The sequence below is a fragment of the Candoia aspera genome, chromosome 6 (genome assembly GCF_035149785.1).
Source record: "Candoia aspera isolate rCanAsp1 chromosome 6, rCanAsp1.hap2, whole genome shotgun sequence".
Lineage (NCBI taxonomy): Eukaryota > Metazoa > Chordata > Lepidosauria > Squamata > Boidae > Candoia > Candoia aspera.
Genome location: NC_086158.1, coordinates 24,859,016 through 24,879,908, shown reverse-complemented (window position 1 = coordinate 24,879,908; position 20,893 = coordinate 24,859,016). Strand labels below are relative to the sequence as shown.

Sequence of the window (20,893 nt, the reverse complement as noted above, 5' to 3'; positions counted from 1 at the left end):
CAGCATCCTCTCCAGGGTATCCTGTCTTTATGTGGCCAAAGTACTTTAGTTTTGCCTTTAATATCATTCCCTCAAGTGAGCAGTCTGGCTTTATTTCCTGGAGGATGGACTGGTTTGATCTTCTTGCAGTCCAAGGCACTCTCAGAATTTTCCTCCAACACCACAGTTCCAAAGCATCGATCTTCCTTCTCTCAGCCTTCCTTATGGTCCAGCTCTCGCAGCCATATGTTACTACTGGGAATACCATTGCTTTAACTACGTGGACCTTTGTTGTCAGTGTGATGTCTCTGCTTTTAACTATTTTATCGAGATTTGTCATTGCTCTTCTCCCAAGGATTAAGCATCTTCTGATTTCCTGACTGCAGTCAGCATCTGCAGTAATCTTCACGCCTAGAAATACAAAGTCTTTCACTGCTTCTACATTTTCTCCCTTTATTTGCCAGTTATCAATCAAGCTGGTTGCCATAATCTTGGTCTTTTTGAGGTTTAGCTGCAAGCCAACTTTTGCACTTTCTTCTTTCCCCTTCATCATAAGGCTCCTCAGTTCCTCTTCGCTTTCAGCCATCAAAGTGGTATCATCTGCATATCTGAGATTGTTAATGTTTCTTCCAGGGATTTTAACTCCAGCCTTGGATTCCTCAAGCCCAGCATGTCACGTGATGTGTTCTGCGTACAAGTTGAATAGGTAGGGTGAGAGGATACAGCCCTGCCGTACTCCTTTCCCAATCTTAAACCAGTCCGTTGTTCCGTGGTCTGTTCTTGCTGTTGCTACTTGGTCGTTATACAGATTCTTCAGGAGACAGACAAGATGACTTGGTATCCCCATACCGCTAAGAACTTGCCACAATTTGTTATGGTCCACACAGTCAAAGGCTTTAGAATAGTCAATAAAACAGAAATAGATGTTTTTCTGAAACTTCCTGGCTTTTTCCATTATCCATCGGATATTGGCAATTTGGTCCCTAGTTCCTCTGCCTTTTCTAAACCCAGTTTGTACATCTGGCAATTCTCGCTCCATGAATTGCTGAAATCTACCTTGCAGGATCTTGAGCATTACCTTACTGGCATGTGAAATAAGTGCCACTGTTCGATAGTTTGAACATTCTTTAGTGTTTCCCTTTTTTGGTATGGGGATATAAGTTGATTTTTTCCAATCTGATGTGTTTTCCAAATTTGCTGGCATATGGCATGCATATAGTATAAATATCTTCTGTTAAATATACTAACTGTTAAATAAACAGTTTAATGTTATGTGACATTATAAATCAGGCTTATTTGAAGCTAATGAATACATGACATTTATTTTTATTTTTAAGGTGCAGGTAATTTCATGACTTTTGATTTGTTTCTCTTTAAGATGCTTTTTTGTCTTTATTAAAAATATCGGAAATGAATTAAGAAGCCATGATTTGTACTTTTTCTTTGATTATATGGGTAGGCAGTTATATACATTTTTGCTAATCCAGATGATCTAACTAACTATAAACAAAGGACTCCTCCAATTTTTTTCAAAAAAGATTATATAATAAAAATGCAAATAGCATAGAATATATATTTTTTAACAGTAATAAACACATTTAAATCTTTTTTTTTTTACTTTAAATACTTCATTTTCTCCCTACCTCCATCCCCCTCAGATTAGCAGTACTCTGAATTAACTGAGTGGTTTCAAAAATCTGGAACTGATTTTCTATTGAATTTCTTAATTGTTTGTAGTCCGTGAGAAGAAAAGCACATGGTAGCTCTTTCTTGTATGGGTGATACAGAACATTCATTTTGAAATAGTCTACCATGGGCTGTACAGTATAACCCAGAAGTTACGTCTGCAAGGCTCAATATGCTTCCTGCCTTGGGTATATCCAGAACTATAAACATTCCCAAATAAGACAGAGGACTTGCATTTGAACTTGTAAGTCACTCTGTGTATGCCAGCTCCACCCTGGAGTACTTTTCTCTTTCTCTATTGCAGAGTGATATTTCCTACTTAACTACAAGTATTCCTAGAATCTGATATGAACAATGTCCTAAATATCTCATTTAGTACATTTTCTATACTCTGGGATCTATATCCCATGGTCCTATTCAGATCCAGAAGAGAAGAATTCCTCTGTGTCCCTATACCCTAGGGTGTGTCATCTTCAGGGTTCACTTGGTAAAGCCTTCTCAGTTGTTGCACCCTGTCTCTGAAACAGCATTTACCTTAAGATCAGATCAGCCCCAATTGTCTTGGAGTTTTGAAAAGTAATTGAGACCTGTCTTTTTCATGTGTTTGAATTTAATCTCTCCCTGCAGTGTGTGGAGTGTTTGTATTTGGCTTAGTTGTTCTTGGATGCCTATATTTTAATCCCATTACTGTATTTAGGTATGTAAGCTACTCAGAGTCATTTAGAATTGGAGAAGCATATAAACCTAGTAAAATAAAATTAAAAAAATAAACAATGTTGCAAAATGTCCTACCACTTTGCAGTTTCAGGTCACTTACTTGAAAATGTGGCTTAATGCTTTGATTGTTGGTGTACCGTGTCTCTCAGGATTGTTTCCTTATTCTAATAATATCTACATAAATTTTTTTTGAGAAATAATTTCAAAATGGAAAGTACTTGCAGTTGACACCCAACAGTTGTCCTGGATCAGTGTCAAGGCAGTCATGGTGTGGATTGGTGGAAGATTAATCCATATGACAGAAATGTTCCTGGTTAAAAATTCAGCTCTTTTTTATTCTTCATCCTGAATAATCAACTTTGATGTTTGACGATATTCCTAAATGTAATCTTGGTGTTCAAAAGGTTGGGCAATCATAATGGCCAGGATGCCTCTACACAACTTAGAATTCTGTACCAATTGTTTCTTTTCCAGAACATGTCAGATCTAGCAACAGTAACACATACCTTACTTACATCTGAATGGATTATTGCAACATGCTTTACGAAGAGCTACTTTTGGTAACTCTTTGGAAACTGGTCAGGAATGCAGGTGCAAGGTTGTTAGTGACCCATTTGATCAAATTATTCCTATCCACAAGTGCATTGGTTAGTTTATTGCTGTGATTTCAGAAACTGGATAGTTATCTTTAAAATCCTGTTGTCTTGGGTACCAGTATGTGGCTATTTGTAGATAATAGAATGAGCAGAATGGTATCTTAGATCAGATTTGGCTATGTAGCACCATTCATCATAGACAGTAAACAAACAACAATGTGCTGGGGAGTTTAGAAGATTGCCCTTGTAAATATTAAATGTTCTTTATCTAAAGGATTGAACATTCCCATAGCAGAGGCTTTGCAGTCCAGTTGTGACACTCAGCCCACATAACTTACAGTATATTTTGTGCTGTTGGAGGTTTCTGACATACTGTTTTTATATTTATTTTTTTGCCAGCTGAGCCTGCATCCATTTTATATTGCATCCTGTGACATTCTGTAATGCAGCTTTACTACAGGCTTGTGACAGATAAAGATTTGTAAGATGTCTTGAGTAATATGTAGATCAGGGGTAGATACTCCTTTTAAGCAGGAAGCACATTTGGAGTTTGAAGAGCATGAGGTAACATGGTAGACTGGCCTGTTTATTAAATGGCTGTCTCACTGGGACAGTTAGAAAATATCCATAAACCAGAAGGTGCATGAGTCCCCCAGGTGCATGTTTTCTAGCTCCACAACAGAACATTTGTGTTACCTAAACTTACTGCCTCAAATAAATTTAGTAGTAGGGGCTGATGCTCTGTTTTGCAGCATGGTAACTTTCGGGTTTATTTATTTATTTTTTCTAAAAGAAACTTCAGAAAAGTCAGATGAGGCAGCTCCTGGTAAGCATTGGGAGTATTAAAAGGATAGGATATAAATGCTTTTAAACAAACAAACAAATAAATAGGATAAACAATGGATCTTATTTTACTGTAAATTTGGTTCCAAATTCATTGATACAGAGTTATATGATATGATACTTAAATCTGTTCTGAGGGCTTTATTGGGCACAAAAATAATTTACTGTACTTGATAGAATGGCCAGCTCAGCAGTCAGACCATTATAATTTTTGTATAAATTATAAGCAAGAGAGTTATTACCTTGGTTCATCATCATTATGGTTCAAGAAGCATATTAGTTACATAGTTACATAAACCAGTGGGAGGAAATTATGATTGTGTACCATTGATTAGCTCTTACGTTGTGATGTAGGATAGTGATAGAAATGTCAAATATTTAACAAAATAATAGTGTTATTTTGGGGTACTCATTCAGATCTATCTTAATATCCAATACAAATACATGTTTGCAGATAAAAATCATCAGTGCGACTTTGTAAAATTTGCTTTGTGAAGTATCTGGTATAATTTCATGACCTCTTTAATAACCCTCTTTTGATATATGCTTTGCAACTAACTTTCTCCCGAAGTTAATGTTTATTAATCTCTTATTCCTTGCAACAACAGTAGTGCTGCTTACATGAGAAGCATAGTTCTGTGAATAGAAAGTATGGACATAATCAAGACCTTGTACCACTTCATGCAGAATTGGTACAATTCTGAATTGCTTCATGCAGATTAGGCAAGATTGGGAATGAGCATGCTCTTCTCCTAAATCTAAGTTTATTATACCTTTAGAATACAGCATCGTGTATGTCACTAAAGTTAGAGTCATATCAGAATGAGTTGACATCCTGATGATAGAACCTTGAACTTACTTCTGAGTAATGACAGTTAAATATTTGCAGTTCAAGAGTTTTCAGACTTTGTCCAATCAGATTTGGGACGGGGGTAGGGAATCACAAGGACAATAATGAAAATACAGATGTGCAGCTTAGTACTCATTGCTGTTTTTCAACTCAGATTGGCTAATGAAAATATGCAGATGGAACAACTGCATGGCTTCATGGCAAAATGGCTAAAGCTTGCCAAAATCCAGAAAGTATTGTCACTGTCTACTTGGATCATAACTAAATCTATCTCAGAGATAGAAACCATGAAAATGGCATGGTGAAATTTGGAAGAGTCACACAGGACCTTTATTGTGACTAAAAATTATACTCAGATATTTGGGCTCTTGATGAGTTCAGAATTACAAAGTTAAAAGTATGGTGGTTTTTTATTTCAGACAGGAAGCATATCCAGTTAAGCAGTTCAATGTCTTAAAATAAATTGCAGGTCAAGGAGAAGTGGAAAGGCAGGACAGTTGACTTTATGTTCTGTTTGTGGGTATTGTGCAGGAATTTGCCTGCTCAGTTTTCTTTTGGAAGCTGTATACTGGAAGTAGATAAAACACTGCTCTGATTGCAGGGCTCTTGTGTTGCAGTCCTGTGTTTATGGAATTAAGTTTTAATATGAGTGAATTCCACTGATTTTGTTCAAATCATTGTCTGTTATTATTTAACGTTTATACCAATACATTACTTCGTTTAAAGTGCAAATTAAATTGTACTGTATTCAGAATCCTGGTGTTCTTATGCGGGTGGTAGTTGTCCTTAAATTCTTTGCCAGAGTAGTACAGATACATTTTACTAGTATTTAGTTTTTCTCTAGAATATTGAAGATGCTTGTTAATTTAATAATATACACTTGATTGATAATATCTAATGTAGCAATATAGCGATATTAAAATATATAGCTACTTTTTCAACAAAATTTTCTTTTTTGGGAGAGTAACACATACACATTTTATAGTGGGGATGTAGAAAATCTGTTGTTTTCCAGAACACCAGAATGGAACATTCCTCGTCTGGACCACATAATTCTGGTCATTACTGTACATGGTGTTCCAGATTAAATTGACTTTTTCAGGGTCAGACCTCCCCTGGAAAAGCATAAACAATTTCTAGATTGGAGGATTAATTTCTGGAAAAGCTGCTAAACAGCCCTGTAACATCTAGACTAGTGAGGCCTGGAGGATAAACATCATGATCTTAACAGCAGTGGACTTTCTAACAAATAATAGTCAGAAGCTGTCAGTTTCTGACACAGGCTGCAGTTCTGCATTTGCCAATCCTCCTCTTTAGATTTTGATTGACTGGCAGGAAGAAACTCAGAAGTTTGGATAGAGAATTATAAAAGCATTTTCATGCACGGGGCTACCCTATATAAAAGTACCACTCTTTTCTCAAGTTTTAGATACTTTGATCTAAAGCATTGGTCAAGAATGCTGTGAATTTACTGAGAGGGACAGCGAATCCCAAGGACTAAGTGCGATATCAGTGTTTGTGACAACGCACAAGGAACAGTGCTTCTCCAGTTAACTAAACAAAAATGAAATATATAAATATTCTGGAAACCCTTCAAATTAATCGGGTTTATAAAATTTACAATGGCTGTTCTTTCCCCCAGAGGCCAGGAAATACTGCAGCTCTTGGCCACACTGAATAATAATCATTACCATCATCTTTTTCTTCCTTTCTCCCTTCCACCCTGGGCAAACAATATCCTGCTAGAAAAATGCAAAGTGAACTGCTCCCTAAATAGAAGCCATTTTAAGCCGACAAGTTCCTGCAAGAGCAGAGCTGTGGGTTATGCTGTGAATTAGGAAGCTTTGCTGGCATTTGCTGCTGCTGCTGCTGCTTTAATTTGAAAATGTTGAAGTCCTCTCGTGTGGTTCAAAGGAGATTGCCAGCTTAATATATAAGGTTATTTTATCCCCTGATACAGGCATGTTGCTGTGTTGCCAGGTCTCCTGTGGCCACCTCCTCTGGCTAGAGCCGGACTTTTGCCTAGGGTGGTGGGGAAGGCGTTTTTATTTGTTCCTAGCTAACCTGCCTTGGAGCTGCTGGCAGCGTCTCTGCTTACCAAAGATAATAGTTCTCTAGTGCTTGAAAAAAGTGTTGCCTTCTCTGGAAGAGGCAGGACTTGAGATTTCGAAGGAAGTGAATGGGATAGGTCAGGAGACTGTACCATTTCTGAACTCCCCTCTTCCTCTTATATTCATCTGTCAGATACAGTAGGCGTGCTCTGTGCCTGCTCAGCTCCAGGCAAAGCGGGGGAAAGCAATCTAAAGCAGAGCTGTTAGGACGAAGCTTGCTCCCCACCCCCGTTCTTTCTTTCCATTCCCCCCTCTCTCTGGATGCTACAAGCTCTTGGGCTCCAGTTGGAAGCTATTTAAAAACTAACATGGTTTAATCCTCTAACTGCATGTTGGGTAAATTCAAAACCCGCACATGGCCATCCTCTTGCAGGGGAATAAGTCGCATCCAATGGACATTTTCTCTGCTTACAGCATAGTAATAAATGTCTGACAGGCGCGACCTTTCATAAGACAGCCTACATTATTGGCTTCCTGCCCAGAATATTGCTGCAACACTATCTGTGATTGGTTATCTCTCTATCATGCCTTGCTTCAGAAGGGGAAAACGGCCCCCTTTTTAATAAATCTGTGATGGCTGGCTGCAATATGCTATACTGTAAGTATTTTATTGGAAGCGGAAAAGAGTATCATGCTGTAAACTAGTAGACGGAAGGAGCACATGGCAACGTGATTATGCTGTGAGACATCAGTGAAATGCTGCTTGGTAAATTTTAACCTGTCTGTTTTTTCTACAGGTTGGTACTAAGAAGTGCCTTTCCTGACGTCTCTGCTGCTTGGAATCGCTTCTAGAGCAGTCTCTGCTTTTTGCCTTGCTTGCTGCCAGCTAGACTGCGACGACACCACATCCACCCTCACCTCTCGCCCAGCCACCCCTCCCCTCTAAGCATCAGGCATTGCCCTAGGCTGCTTTAGTTATTCTTACAGAAATAAAAGTTTGCTGGAAAAGTGAGCTGTCTTCTGCCAGGAAAGAAAGAAAGGGGAAAAAAAGATCTGAGAGAAGAGGGGAAAAAAAATCCAAACCAGTTTCTTGATTTGTTGCTCTAAACTGCTGCATCTGTCTGTGCCAAACTAATCATTACCAATTGCACCACACCAAAAATTAAGAAAGAATAATTATTGCAAATTCAGCTGTGTGTGGAGACAACTTTTCCTGAGAGCAGCTTGAAAGATTCTGTGTCGAAGGGTCTGCCACGTTTTTGCTGCTTGCATTTGGGGCTCCAATTCGGCATTCAGAATGGGTTACTGAGAGCACAAGGCTAGTTCCAAGGCACACTTTTAAATGCTCCTCTTACTTTTGATCCTAGCATTTCCCTAAGTTTGACTCCCCCCTCTCTTTTGATTGACAGTTTCATGCTGTGACTTTCTAGAGGGAATATCTCTTCCTTGCTGTCGCAACAACACAATTTTACATCTTTTAAAATTGGGCTCGGGGACTGGGGAAATATTTTGGAGGTGACATTTTTCATCATTTCCAGTCTTATCAGTTTGGCCTTTTTTAATTTGTTCATTTCATTGACAATTTTAACTACCTGTAAAGTCTAAACATGGCTGTAAGTGTCACACCAATCCGGGACACAAAATGGCTAACACTGGAAGTATGTCGAGAGTTCCAAAGAGGGACTTGCTCACGACCAGATACGGAATGTAAATTTGCACATCCATCGAAAAGCTGCCAAGTTGAAAATGGACGCGTAATCGCCTGCTTTGATTCATTGAAAGTGAGTAAATATTATAATTATTTTCAAAACTAAAGCAAAAACAATAACTTGAACATTGATATTAGTACAATTATTAAGTTTCAGGTGATAGTTTCAGGTCATAAAAGCGTTTGGATGTTTGCTTTTATGAACGGGTGTATGATTTAGCAATTTCGTGTTAAGGCAATGGGGCGTTTTCAGAAAGATCAGTTTCTGTCTTCGTGAAAGTGCCCTTATTTTGGAATTACACTGTATTTTAGTTGGAATGTTTAAAGGTTTTTTATTCGTTAATCTAGAAGAAGAGTCATGCTTAAACATTAGTAGTACAAAACAAAAACAAACAACGAGGAGTCAGGTTGCATCTTGAATACTAATGAATTGACTAAGGTGTGTGCTATTACTGGCTGCAGCCTAGCTCCCCACAGGGTCATGGTAAAATAGTATCATTTTAAAATCTCATGCTGCAGTAAGTTTGTTAATCTTGGGGATAGCATGATTTTTTTAAAAAAAATGGAAAACTGGGCTCATAGTGGAGTGTGTGTGCTGAATAAAACTGAAAACTGAAAGTACTGTCTTTTAGTAATTAAGTGCTACTGAGTGTCATTATGTCTGGGTTTCTGCTGTGTAAGATAAACAGGGTTGAAGTTCAAGATTTGAGAATACTTCCCATCATGAAATTGTGTAGGGTTTGAACATTTTACTGATATTGTCAATGAAAGGATCACTTGTATAAAACTTAGCTGGGAAGATCATGGGCATTATATTCATAAATGGTGAAGACACTATTCATGTGTTGCTTTTTTGAGGAAAGGCATGATGATTGAAATATCTAAAGCTGCTGTTTACAAATATGTTTCTACCTTTATTGGTTAGATGACAGTATTTTCTATCCCTGTTTTTTGACCTTGGAATCCCAGAATTGTTTCATTCTGCTCTTACAGACAATGTTCATTTATGAGAGCATAAACTGTGTTGGTAACTGGATTTGGGTGAGAAACAGGACACCCTGTGTGTTAACAGAAAATGATGTGGTTAATAATAAATGAATGATTCATATAGTTCCTTTTCCACTGGTTGAATAATTTGCAAAGAACTGATACTTGTAATACGTGAACATGCGCTTAGATAGACTGGAAGAGAAATATGTGCTTTGGTTGTTTTCATTAAAGTGAAATAGTGCTACTGTTACAACCACATGTTTGGACTTGGAATTTTACTGCAGTGGGGCAGATCTACTGTGCCTCAATTATGACTGGATTCATTTATATTGATGGACTGGACAGTAGACATTCCCAATAACAGTGAGAAAAGTGAATTATTTCCTCTGTTTGCTTTAGCTAGGGCCTATAGTTGGGTGTGCCATGCTAGTTGGTCTCTGTGTGTGTGTATGTGTGTACGTATGTGTACGTATGTGTCTGTGTATATGTATATTTACTACAGGATAATGTTAAGTGGGATTACACATCTCCATTTTTATATACATCACCATTTTGGAATTATTAATACATGACAGGCAGATTTTATAATACATAAGCTGTTGAGGTGTATCATATAATTTTTAAACAGTAGATTTAATGCCACAGTTTTAACGTTTCTTCTTAAGTCAAATTCTGCAGTAGAAGTAAAGGTCTTACTGAGATTGGGCCTGTCCTTCCCAAAATGGAAGAGCAATTTGTTTTGTGTCTATCCTCTCTCTCTATAAGCCTCTCTCTATAGGCTCCCCCCCTCTCTCTACACACACACACACACACACACTTGTGTGTGTGTGTGTGTGTTTCCCCAGATCACCTTCAGTAAGGTAAAAACTGCTATGTCATACCAGATAAAAGACTTTTGTAAATATAGCATTTATTTTACAACTTATCCTTCAATTCAGCTGAGATTCTTGAATAGCTTATAATTGTATCAAAAATTAATTGTAATGCAGAATGAATTATATATAGGGGAAGGGAGGAAGATCCCCTATATCACCTTTAAACAATAAAAGCTGTAAAACATTTAAAAAGCTAGTATAAATAAAAATATTGTTATATGGTCATAAAGAAAACTGCTGGCACCAGGCATTCCATAAAATGGGATGCTACTACTGAAAACAACTTTTAACCTCTCAGTACCTGCTTCAGCTCAAAAAGCACAGACTTCAGGGAAAGATATCAGAAAATGTTAATATTAATTACGCAGGTTTATGTGATAGTAGAAGATTCAGATGAGGAATGGGAATATGTTTTTGTTGAATACCAACTCTTATATTAGCCATAACCAACAGTGTCATTAAGAAGGGATGATGGGAGTTGTTGTTCTACAAAATCTGGAGAGTCACTGATGCTCAGCTCTATATTATTGGAAGACCAACAAATATAGAGTATCCAAATTAAAATCAACAATAATTGTGCTTGGATAAAAATTGGTATTAATGAAGCTTTGAAAAATTTCAGTTCTATAATCTGTCTGACTGCTCTGTATTCTAATGATGGGTGCATTTTGAGTTGCTCTAATTCTCTAGTTGACTTCAAAGGCAATCCTATATATATATATATATATATATATATATATATATATATATATATATATATATATATATATAACATTATGATACTCAAACCTGAAGATAATTAGACTATATATAATAGTGGATAGCTTGTTGTCTAGGAGGAAGTCCCTGCTGAAATAACAGAAATTCTTTTTGAGATAGGACCCAATTTAATAGCACCCTCAAACTTCCAAGTAATTCTTTCAGAAATCACTTTGTGTATGGAGAGGAATACAGGATAAATAAGTTTATAAATACTTAGATAGGCTGAGTGAAGTTTTAGCTATTTTTAAAGGGTTATAGATATGATCAGCCACCCTGATTGCCAAGAAAATATGAAGGTTGCCAACAACTTTTCATATTTTGCTTTATTTACATTTTCTATGGTTCAAGGGATCCATTTCTAAAGAATATATTTTCTGGATCTTTATAGGCTCGACTGTGGCTTCATCTTTGGATAAGTGATTTCAAATTGGTATACCAGTTGGCTCTCATGCATTTAACTAAGACTTTCAGATATTCATGGCAGGGTTTGCACAACATGCTAGATCAGGCTAAAATGAGGCTTTTGGTTCGTTGTGTTCTGTGATTCAGACCATAATGTTAAGCATAACTATGTTTGAGCATCAGATGCTATATGATACTGCAGATTTGTTTGTTAAGTCTTCTGTGGCAAGTAGGCTTTCAAACATAGGCATCTATGGGGAATGTGGGACAATTGACATTATGTATGCTGTGATGTCATGATACCAACCCAACCACTTATGTACTTGTATCTGACATTATCATAGCACATGTTTTGTCATTTTTTTCCATTATCATGATTAGGTCTGGATGCCTATGCATGAAAACATCAGTTTTCTTGCTTTAGGCCACCAATAATCATAATAGGTGAGTGCATTTGTAGTCAGTCAATTAAACTTTCTTTTAATGGATGTGTTCACTATAATTTTCTCTTTTTTCGAAAACATTATAAGATTGAGCTGCCCTATGAGTTGTGTGCTCATGAGAGCAATGTAGATCTTAGCTTGCCTGTGCAAGCAATTCATTACTTATGGAAAGCTCTTGAGAACTTCAACTTTTGTTCATATTAGTGTACCATTCCCACAAACGTTCAGATGTATAAGAAAAGTGATCCTCAGTAATCAATGCTATAAACATAATTCCAGGATGCAGAGGTTGGTAGAATTAAAAATTGATGAGAAGCATATAGTAATGTAGTGCTTTTATTCTTTTTATTGATTGTATGGTGTTTTATTATTTTCAGTTTCCCTAAACAATTTTATAAAGAGTTTGCCTATAATATGAGGCATACATTTTAAAAATAAATAAATCCAGGATAATAAGCCAGAAAATGCGGCCCAGATATCAAAAAATGATGAGTGTTAGCTGCTGTGTTACACAAATACAAGGATACAGGGATATAAAGATTAGCATTGTCCTCAAGAAATGTGTATTGAAATAACGTCCATGCCTGGTCTTGATTGCAAGGCCTTCAAGCAGGCTCATGATTTGCTAATCACAATACTCTCAACATAGATATAATCCCCAGATATTTCCAGTTTTAATATTTATTGAATTACTTTCACTTTCTTGCTTAATCAGAGCATCAGATATAGAACACTCCTCTGGTTCCCTCACTCCCCCCTCCCCATAGATAAAATGCAACAAGTACTAGAGCTGTGCCCGCTTCAAAAATAATCTGAAGAAGTATTTCCGTTCTTGCACAAGTCCAACATCTTTCTATTATTTATTAAAATAGCATCTTTTCTGTGTTCCACACAAGCCTGAAAAAAGATACGGCTGTTTTAAGGAATCTATTCACTTAAACAATTTATTTGTGACTGTTTTTATGCATTTATTATTTTTAATTAAGTGTCATACGCTGCCTAGAGTCACTTTTATGGGAGATGAGCAGCTATATAAATATGATAGATAGATAAATAGATAAATAAATAATTCTCCCCCCCCCCACCGCCCCCAGAAAGGTGCCTGAAAAATGATTGGATTGCTTTAATGAATATGCTGTTCTTTTATGAGATCTAAAGTACTCCTGAATAATTTTCAAAGCATACTGTACACAGCCCAAAATACATAGTTGCATCTCAAGTTAGAGAGAAATAATAGGAAAGCTTGCTAAAAATAATACATAATTAATTGTTAAACATAAGGATACTTAGGGCACTGTAAATAAATTTTTTCTCCAACCATATTACTAATTAGAGTTCATACTTTCACAGTTCTTAAGAAATAATCATAAGAATAATTGTTGTTTCTTGGGGTGAACAACATGGCTTAGAAATTCACACATTCATCATTTGAAATTGTAACATGTAGCTGCTCCTATATCCAGCGGGTCATATGTATCTATTAATTTGCTCAGGATGAAGTTTAGCGGTCACTAGAAACAATGAGCAGCTTAACTGTGTTGCTGGCAAAGTGGTGCTGCTGGTCTGCTTATCCAGCAAAACTGGCAGAGTTATCATGCTCTAGATCCTGTCTATAGAGAATGTCATCTTACAGATCTAGGAATCCTGCCTTCTCTATTGCTGCTCCTGTCCTATGGAACGACATTCCTCTGAAGAACCAGATAGCCCCAATCTTGTTGCCCTTTCCTTAGGGCTTAAAGACCTGGATGTTCCCACAGGTACTTGGGCTGGGAGGTTAAGCAAGATCCATTACTTGAATGCTTGGTAGTATCTCAGTAATTTGAAGTGGAATAGTTTTTTAATCTCCTGTGTGTGCTATAGCATTTTTTTTTTGTTAATCTCGATTGTATGATCTGCTTTATTTATTTATTTGGTTTTAATAAATAAATATGCCAGCCAGCTTCTGTTTGGTGAGAGGTGTGGCTATATAAAGTGTTGAAATGAATGTTTGACTATGGACCGTGAAGGTATTTCAAGCTGTTTCCACAGTTCTGATAATAATGCTAATAATTAGTGGTCAACAGGACAAAAGATCAATTTTAGATGGTTTAGAGCGAGAAATAAAAATGTATCAAAAATCATATGTTTTGCCCAAACCTGTATCTCTTTAATCAAGATGTTAGCATAGCAGTGTTCTCCAGGATGAAGATATTTGCAAAAAGCCATGCAATTGAATTAATTTTTTTAAAAATTCAGTTTGACGATGAATTCTTTATTTTGGTAGCATCAGAGTATAGCAGACTCCAATCTAATGTTAGAGAAACCTTCCTGATTGTCTCCCTGCTATGCCTAAAAAAATATAATAGCTCAGAAATTTGTTGTTCCTCCATACCTAATATTATTTTAAACATCTGTCAAATTTCATTTTTAATGATCAAGCTAGTTTGTAAAGATTTACTATTTGAACAGATGAATGGTTATTGAATTAAATTACAGGATACTTAATATTGAGGAAAGTATCGTGAGGAGGCTTCAAAAGTTAAGTTTGGACAAATAATAAGATATGACATGATAGTTAATCTAGGAAATTTGGTGAGGGTGGTGATAAGGATGCAAATTTGTTTTCTCTTATAGCATCAGTTAGGAGTAAATCAATGGATTCAAGAAATAGGGACTTTGACTAAATTTAGGAAGATATTCCTGAAAATATCAGCTGTCTGACTATATAAGTTCTCCAATGCAATTTTCCCTCATTAGAGGCTTTTGAGTGGAATCTGGGTGGCCATCTATCATTGTGGATTTTCTGCCTTTTGCCGGGCTCTGTGATTACATATCCATTGTACTTACATATCCACTGTACCTGTACTCAGTACAGGTAAACTCATTCCATTGGCAATGCCATACAAACTATATCTTTCTCTCATGGACAGTGATACTTTCAGTGTAACTACTTGTACGAATGATGTTTTCATGAGCCAGGGACTGTCATTCTTCTCTGAACATGTGCATCTTTACAGGAGGAAGGTATCATTTGAGTCATGTTTATGGGGTATTTGACTTGGAGCCCTTTAATACAGAATGCCTGAAGAGGGCTGTGGTTTTACCTGATTTAAGCACTGTTCCTTTGAAGACAGTGACTGGAATTCAGTTGTAATCTTTGGTTATCAACATCCCCCCTGTCCCCAGTCAGGGGAATTGTTGATCTTTGTGTTACCCCATATTCCTTGTGGAAACCCAGATACAAGTCTGTATTGATAAATATTTCCAAGCAAAAGACTGTCTTTTACAATGAAAAGTATCATATACCAAAAGATAAGGAGTTCATTGGATAAGGACATAATCTATACAGAGAAGGAAGGTATTTCTGTGGTATTTTAGCAAACAAGGTTGAAAGGCTCCAGCAGATTCAAATGGAACAGATTTTGCACCAGATGATGCAAAAATATATCAGATTCTGATTGATATACATATTACACACACACACACACAAACACAATGGAATAATAAATAAAGTAAAATAACAAGAGCAAGGAAGAGAAGATCATCGTTTTTCCAATGGTGTAAAATCTCATGAGAGAATGCCAAGATCTCAAAAGATATCTTAAAATAATTTTAAGATCTCTTAAAATAATGCCAATTTCAAAATTCTTGTATGAGAGCTCATGTTTAGGAAATAGAATTGCTAAAATCTCATGAAATGTATGAGTGCACCAGGGCTACCTAATAGTGATACCTGAATCTGGTAAAAGTTACTGTTTAATTACAAAAAAATGTATACCACCCTGTTAAATCAATTCTGGATGGTTTACATATATTCAGAAGTTAGGATAGGAGGAGATACTGCCTGAGGTAATCACACTATGCCGTTTAAAGGTTAAGAACAGCACTTTGCATTGGGCTTGAAAATGAACTGGCAGCCACTGCAGCTATCTCAAAATAGGTGAAACATGAGAGATCCTGTCCAGGCAGGTGGTCATATTCAGCAGTGACTGAGTTTTCTTAAATATTTTTAAAGGCAGGCCCATTAAGAGCAGTTTGCAATAGTCTGATTGGAAAGTCATTAGATAAAATGTAGGCTGTGCATCAAATTTAATGCTATATCACACTCAAAATTTGATGCCAAATACAAATTTAATCTGAGTTGTTTACTATATATTCTATTAAGAATTATTGAGAATTTTTTAACCGGTGTTAGTACAGATAGTCTATATCTGACTGTGAAATAAAACACCCATTTTATGTTCGTTTATAAGTATTTTTATGCTAAGTGAATAGTATTTAGTATGTTCCCCCCCCTGCAAATACGACATTTGTTACTTACAGGAAATTAGACTCTCTGTTGAGACAAATCTGAGTTTACTCTGTAGTAATAAATTACATATTCCATATCATGAACTAAAAAGTTTAGTGGCGAGTCATTATGTGAACTGTATTTATTGTGTTAACTCTGCAGTAGGAAAACATTTTAATCTGTAAGTAGTTACAACACATTTAATCACTTTTGAAATGCATGTAGAAATAACAAATTGTGCCTAAAATTTATCCTTTCATACTAGAAAGAACGGTGAAAATCTGTTACTTATTTATGATATATGGATTTGAGTAAAAATAAACAAAAATCCTTCAATATTAAAACAAAACTATGACAATTTATTAAACAATATGCATTAAAGAAACCTTTTGAAAGCTCTTTAGGCTTACAAAAATGAGCAAGGTAAAACAGAATGTGTTTCCAACACTTGCTTAGTAGGTACATTTGAATATGAGACAGCTATAACTCAATATTCTTTTGCTATTTTTAGAATATTGTAGCCTTTCTGAGGGGGATTCTGAAATGGCAGAACTGTCAGCTGTGCTGATTTCAGACATTGGGCATAGTCCTAGGTATCACTGCATTTAATTTATGGTAGCAGGACTACAGTTTTAAAGATAAGACTGTGCTAAGGCAAACATTAGGAACGTTTGATCTGCAAGATAGATAGGTGTGCATTTGATTGAGAGAGCGCTGAGCAGGGGTTGACCAGCCAGTGTTTTGAATGCAAAAGGTACCAGGTTCAGTCTTTGATATTTGAAGTTAGAAAGCTTGGGTAACAAGAATAGAAAAGCAATCTCTGAGATGTTGCCCAGTTTTTGCTAGTTGTAGAACAGGTGGACTAGTGACCAGTGGTTATTTGATATTTTTCACTGTGATGTCCTGAATATATCATTTGACCAAAGTTTGCTTGATGAGAATTTTATTGCAGATACAAACAATAAAGGTGATAATGGGCAACCCTGCTTAGGCCTCTCTTAGCACTGAACCCTCTTGCTACCCAGCCATTAACTTTAACCATGATCTAATTCTGATGATACAATTCATACAATACAGTGGCATGTCTACAAGGCTCACCAATAAATTGTGAAGTTTGAATCTTATCTCTGTGGAAGCTTCATAGGTAAATCACTCTCTTTGAAACTTTAATTCTCTTACTTGAGATATGGATGATAATAATAGTGATCTGGCTTACATTAGGGATAGATGATTTGTGACTGTAGGTGATGTAAGTTGGTGTACACTCAGCCTTGGGTGTACATCAAGACTTCTCCAAAATTACCACCAAAATTATTTATTTATTTACTTACTTATTAAACATATTTCTATGCTACCACAATGAAGAGTGACTCTCGGTGGCTCACAAAGGAAAAAAAAAACAATGTAAAACAAGTCCTATCGAAAAATAAAAGCACAACCACACTGCAAGAATAGAAAGAAAATAAAAAAAATATGACTTCAAATAAAATCAGGGCAAGGCTCTCCGAAACACATTGATCTTTAATAGCTGTTGAAATACTAGTAAAAAGGGAGTCAGGCTGATCCCCACAGGGAAGCTGTTCTACAATGTCAGCTGCAACAACAACAACAACAACAACAAAATCCTCTTTGCCACAGCCCCAAACTTTCTGGAAGCACAGGATTTTGTCAGCCCTCCCAGATTTGTAGCACTTTTTCCTGCTGGACCTAATCAGTTGGGCTGAAGTTGGCTGGAGAAGGCGGTCATGAGTATCTGGATACCAACCGTTGAAAGGCTTTATGGATTGAAACCAGCACCTGAAATTGCCAGCAAAGATGATTAAATATAGAGATATAATTTATATTAATGATATTTATTTAATTTAAATTCAGATTAAATTAAATCAGGTGTACTTTTTTATAGAGAGCTGGTTTGGTGTAGTGGTTAAGGCACCAGGCTATAAACCAGGAGACTGTGAGTTCTAGTCCCGCCTTAGGCACAAAGCCAGCTGGGTGACCTTGGGCCAGTCACTTTCTCTCAGGCCTAGGAAGGCGGCAATGGCAAACCACTTCTGAAAAACCTTGCCAAGAAGACTGCAGGGACTTTTCTAGGTAGTCTCTGAGAATTGGACACAATTGAATAGATTAAAAAAAAAACTTTTTTATACTATCCTGCCACTTTCAGGATTGTGGGCATGGACATCCTACACAAAGGCCAGGGGTGGCCCTGATCCTGAAATAAGTTGTGCTCTCCTGCCTTACAGGGTTATACTTTTTTGACTGATTAGTTGCCATCAAGTTGGTGTCTATTCTTAGCCACCATATAGATAAACCTTCTCCAGGATAATATAGGATTATATACTCTAAATTATTCAGGCACAGATTTCTTTACTTTTACAGTGGCTGCATGAATTAAAGTTCCCATTAAGTCCATTTTTCTCCAATTTAGGGTTTTTTTTCCAGTCAAAGTATACCTTTTTAGTTCATAAGGTTTTAGTTGTCTTTTCCTATGTGCAACAAACCTCTGCTTATAGATTTAAGAGGCATATATCAAATCTTGCTTAGGACAGGAATGTGTAACTTCTCTTGGATCACTCCAAGTTTTATATGGTATATCAGGGACTATAGTCAAGAGATAGGTGGATCAAGCATCCACAATAGGAGAATTTCAGAAATATTAATGGCTCTTTAACTCCATTTAAAAAAATGTTACAAAGGCCAAAATGTATTTATTTGTATTTTACAAACTATTTCATGACACAACAGTCTGGCAACTTTAAGCAGCTTACATAACAACAACCACATCATCAAAAAGAAAAAAATAATAAAATAATATACAATCAGATCATACTCAGCAAATTCATAGTAAGTCATAGAAATTTTGGGGCTTCAGTATGGTTAAGGTTGCTGTCTATTCCTTGCAGAAAGACTAGCAAAATAACAGAGGAAGCATGTTTCAGGTTTTTTTTCCCTAAGAATCATATAGATTAGTAAACAATTAAAAGAACGACAACCCAGTTCATGTAGCTTAAATCATTCAGAAGCTAATGAATGTTAGTTATATTGACAGCTACATTCCATAAATCACAATATGCACTGGTGAGCAGGGTAGTGATATCTCTGCCTGTTGCTCTTTAGTGGCATATTGCAGATTCCTTTCCATCATAAATGCATTAAAAACAATAGAGATAACATTGTAAGGGGTAGTGGATCAGCTTCCGCCATCTTAAAGACAGTAGAGCAGTGTTTCTCAGCCTTAGCAACTGTAAGATATGTGGACTTCAACTCCCAGAATTCCCCAGCCAGCATGTTGGCTGGGGAATTCTGGGAGTTGAAGTCCACATATCTTAAAGTTGCCAAGGTTGAGAAACACTGCAGTAAAGGCTTAAGGTCTTGCTTTTCCCTTACCCCCTCCATCTGTCATACATACTGCAAGCATGAAATGAGCCTGTGGCTCTTAAATGTTCAGGATCTACATCATTAGGGAGAAATATGACAAAGGCTGAGTTTATGCTAGCCAACTATTGTAGCTGTCAAGTTTTAGGATTTAATTATTTTAAAGTGTGAAGTTCTGTTTTTTTCCAAGTGACAAGTGAAGAGAGCCCTTGAACCTACTCAGAGAAAATTTATGTTTCCACGATAATTCTTCAAGTAATTCTTGTAGCAAAGCTACTTAAAACAGTAGGAGTAGATATAGTAGAAATTCCATTTTGGAGGTTTTTTGTCTTTTTGTATGCCCCCCCTTTTTTATGTTTCTGTTTGTGTTTCTCTTTTTTTATTTTTTGCTATTTCCTGAAATTAAGAAAAAAACATGTTATAAGAACTAATACCCTCAATCCACACATAGCTGATTCATGTGAGGTGTTTAAAAACAATTTCAGATGTTTCTCTAATTTGTTTTCTGTTAAATCTCATTTTCCATGAAGCAGTTGGAGCAAAACAGAAACCCCAGTGAACAGCCCAATCTTTACTGTGTTTATTGATTTCAGTAGGACTAGCTTCCTAGCAAACATACATAGCTTTGTTTTTGTTTTTTTAATAAGTATTTTAAGTTTGAAACAAAGATAAAAACTACAAAAAAGCAAAAAAAACTAAAAAAAGAAAAAAGAACTAAAAGAGTGTGAAATACAAGAAGGAAGAATTTTGAAGATTACATTGTGACTTCCGACTTTCAGCAACAAGAATATACAGCAATTTCCATAATCAATCCCTGTATCAGACCAAGATCACATTATTTCTATAAATCATTCCATTAGCACATTATAAAAATCACTAAACACAATTGCTCCTTCCCCTTATATTAAAAGAAAAAGAAATATATAAACCTCCAAATCGACTTCCTGCCAAAAACAACATTTAATTAATTATTTCCTTCCTACCACTGTTCTATATATTTCTGTCCACTATAATAGAAATCGAATTATAAAAACATTTAAATTTTCTACTTTTATAATTAATAATACTATAACTATTTTAAACCTATTAAACCTAAAACCAAACTATTATTATTATATCTTATAAATCTTAAAAATCAAACAAACCATAAGAAGCAATCCAGTAAATCTTAATCCAAATCTTTAAGGTAAATGGAATCATACAAGCCTTAATATCAATCCAAATAAACCTTAATTCTTTACTGCACCTCAAAATATACCAAAACATTTACATATCTCCATATTACACACAAGGCATTTTTCATACAGCAATCAAACAGCCCAACTGCCCTCCCTTAGACAGTCAGA

The 20,893-nt window shown here is 36.1% G+C and overlaps 1 protein-coding gene across 17 annotated transcripts in view; it reads left to right on the top strand.

The window, feature by feature from the left end:
• The window catches only part of MBNL1 (muscleblind like splicing regulator 1), a 197,894-nt gene that overhangs the window by 32,977 nt on the left and 144,024 nt on the right, over positions 1 to 20,893 (top strand). For 13 of the 17 annotated variants that reach the window (XM_063306548.1, XM_063306550.1, XM_063306553.1 and 10 more), the window contains exon 2: positions 7,520 to 8,503. The exons of 2 other annotated variants lie outside the window; for them this stretch is intronic. In XM_063306548.1, the coding sequence (XP_063162618.1) occupies positions 8,330 to 8,503 (174 nt within the window). In that variant the 5' untranslated portion in view covers positions 7,520 to 8,329. Of the gene's footprint in view, positions 1 to 7,357; positions 7,381 to 7,519; positions 8,504 to 20,893 lie in introns of those variants that run through there. 2 more of the 17 variants (XM_063306542.1, XM_063306541.1) reach the window with 2 other exon arrangements.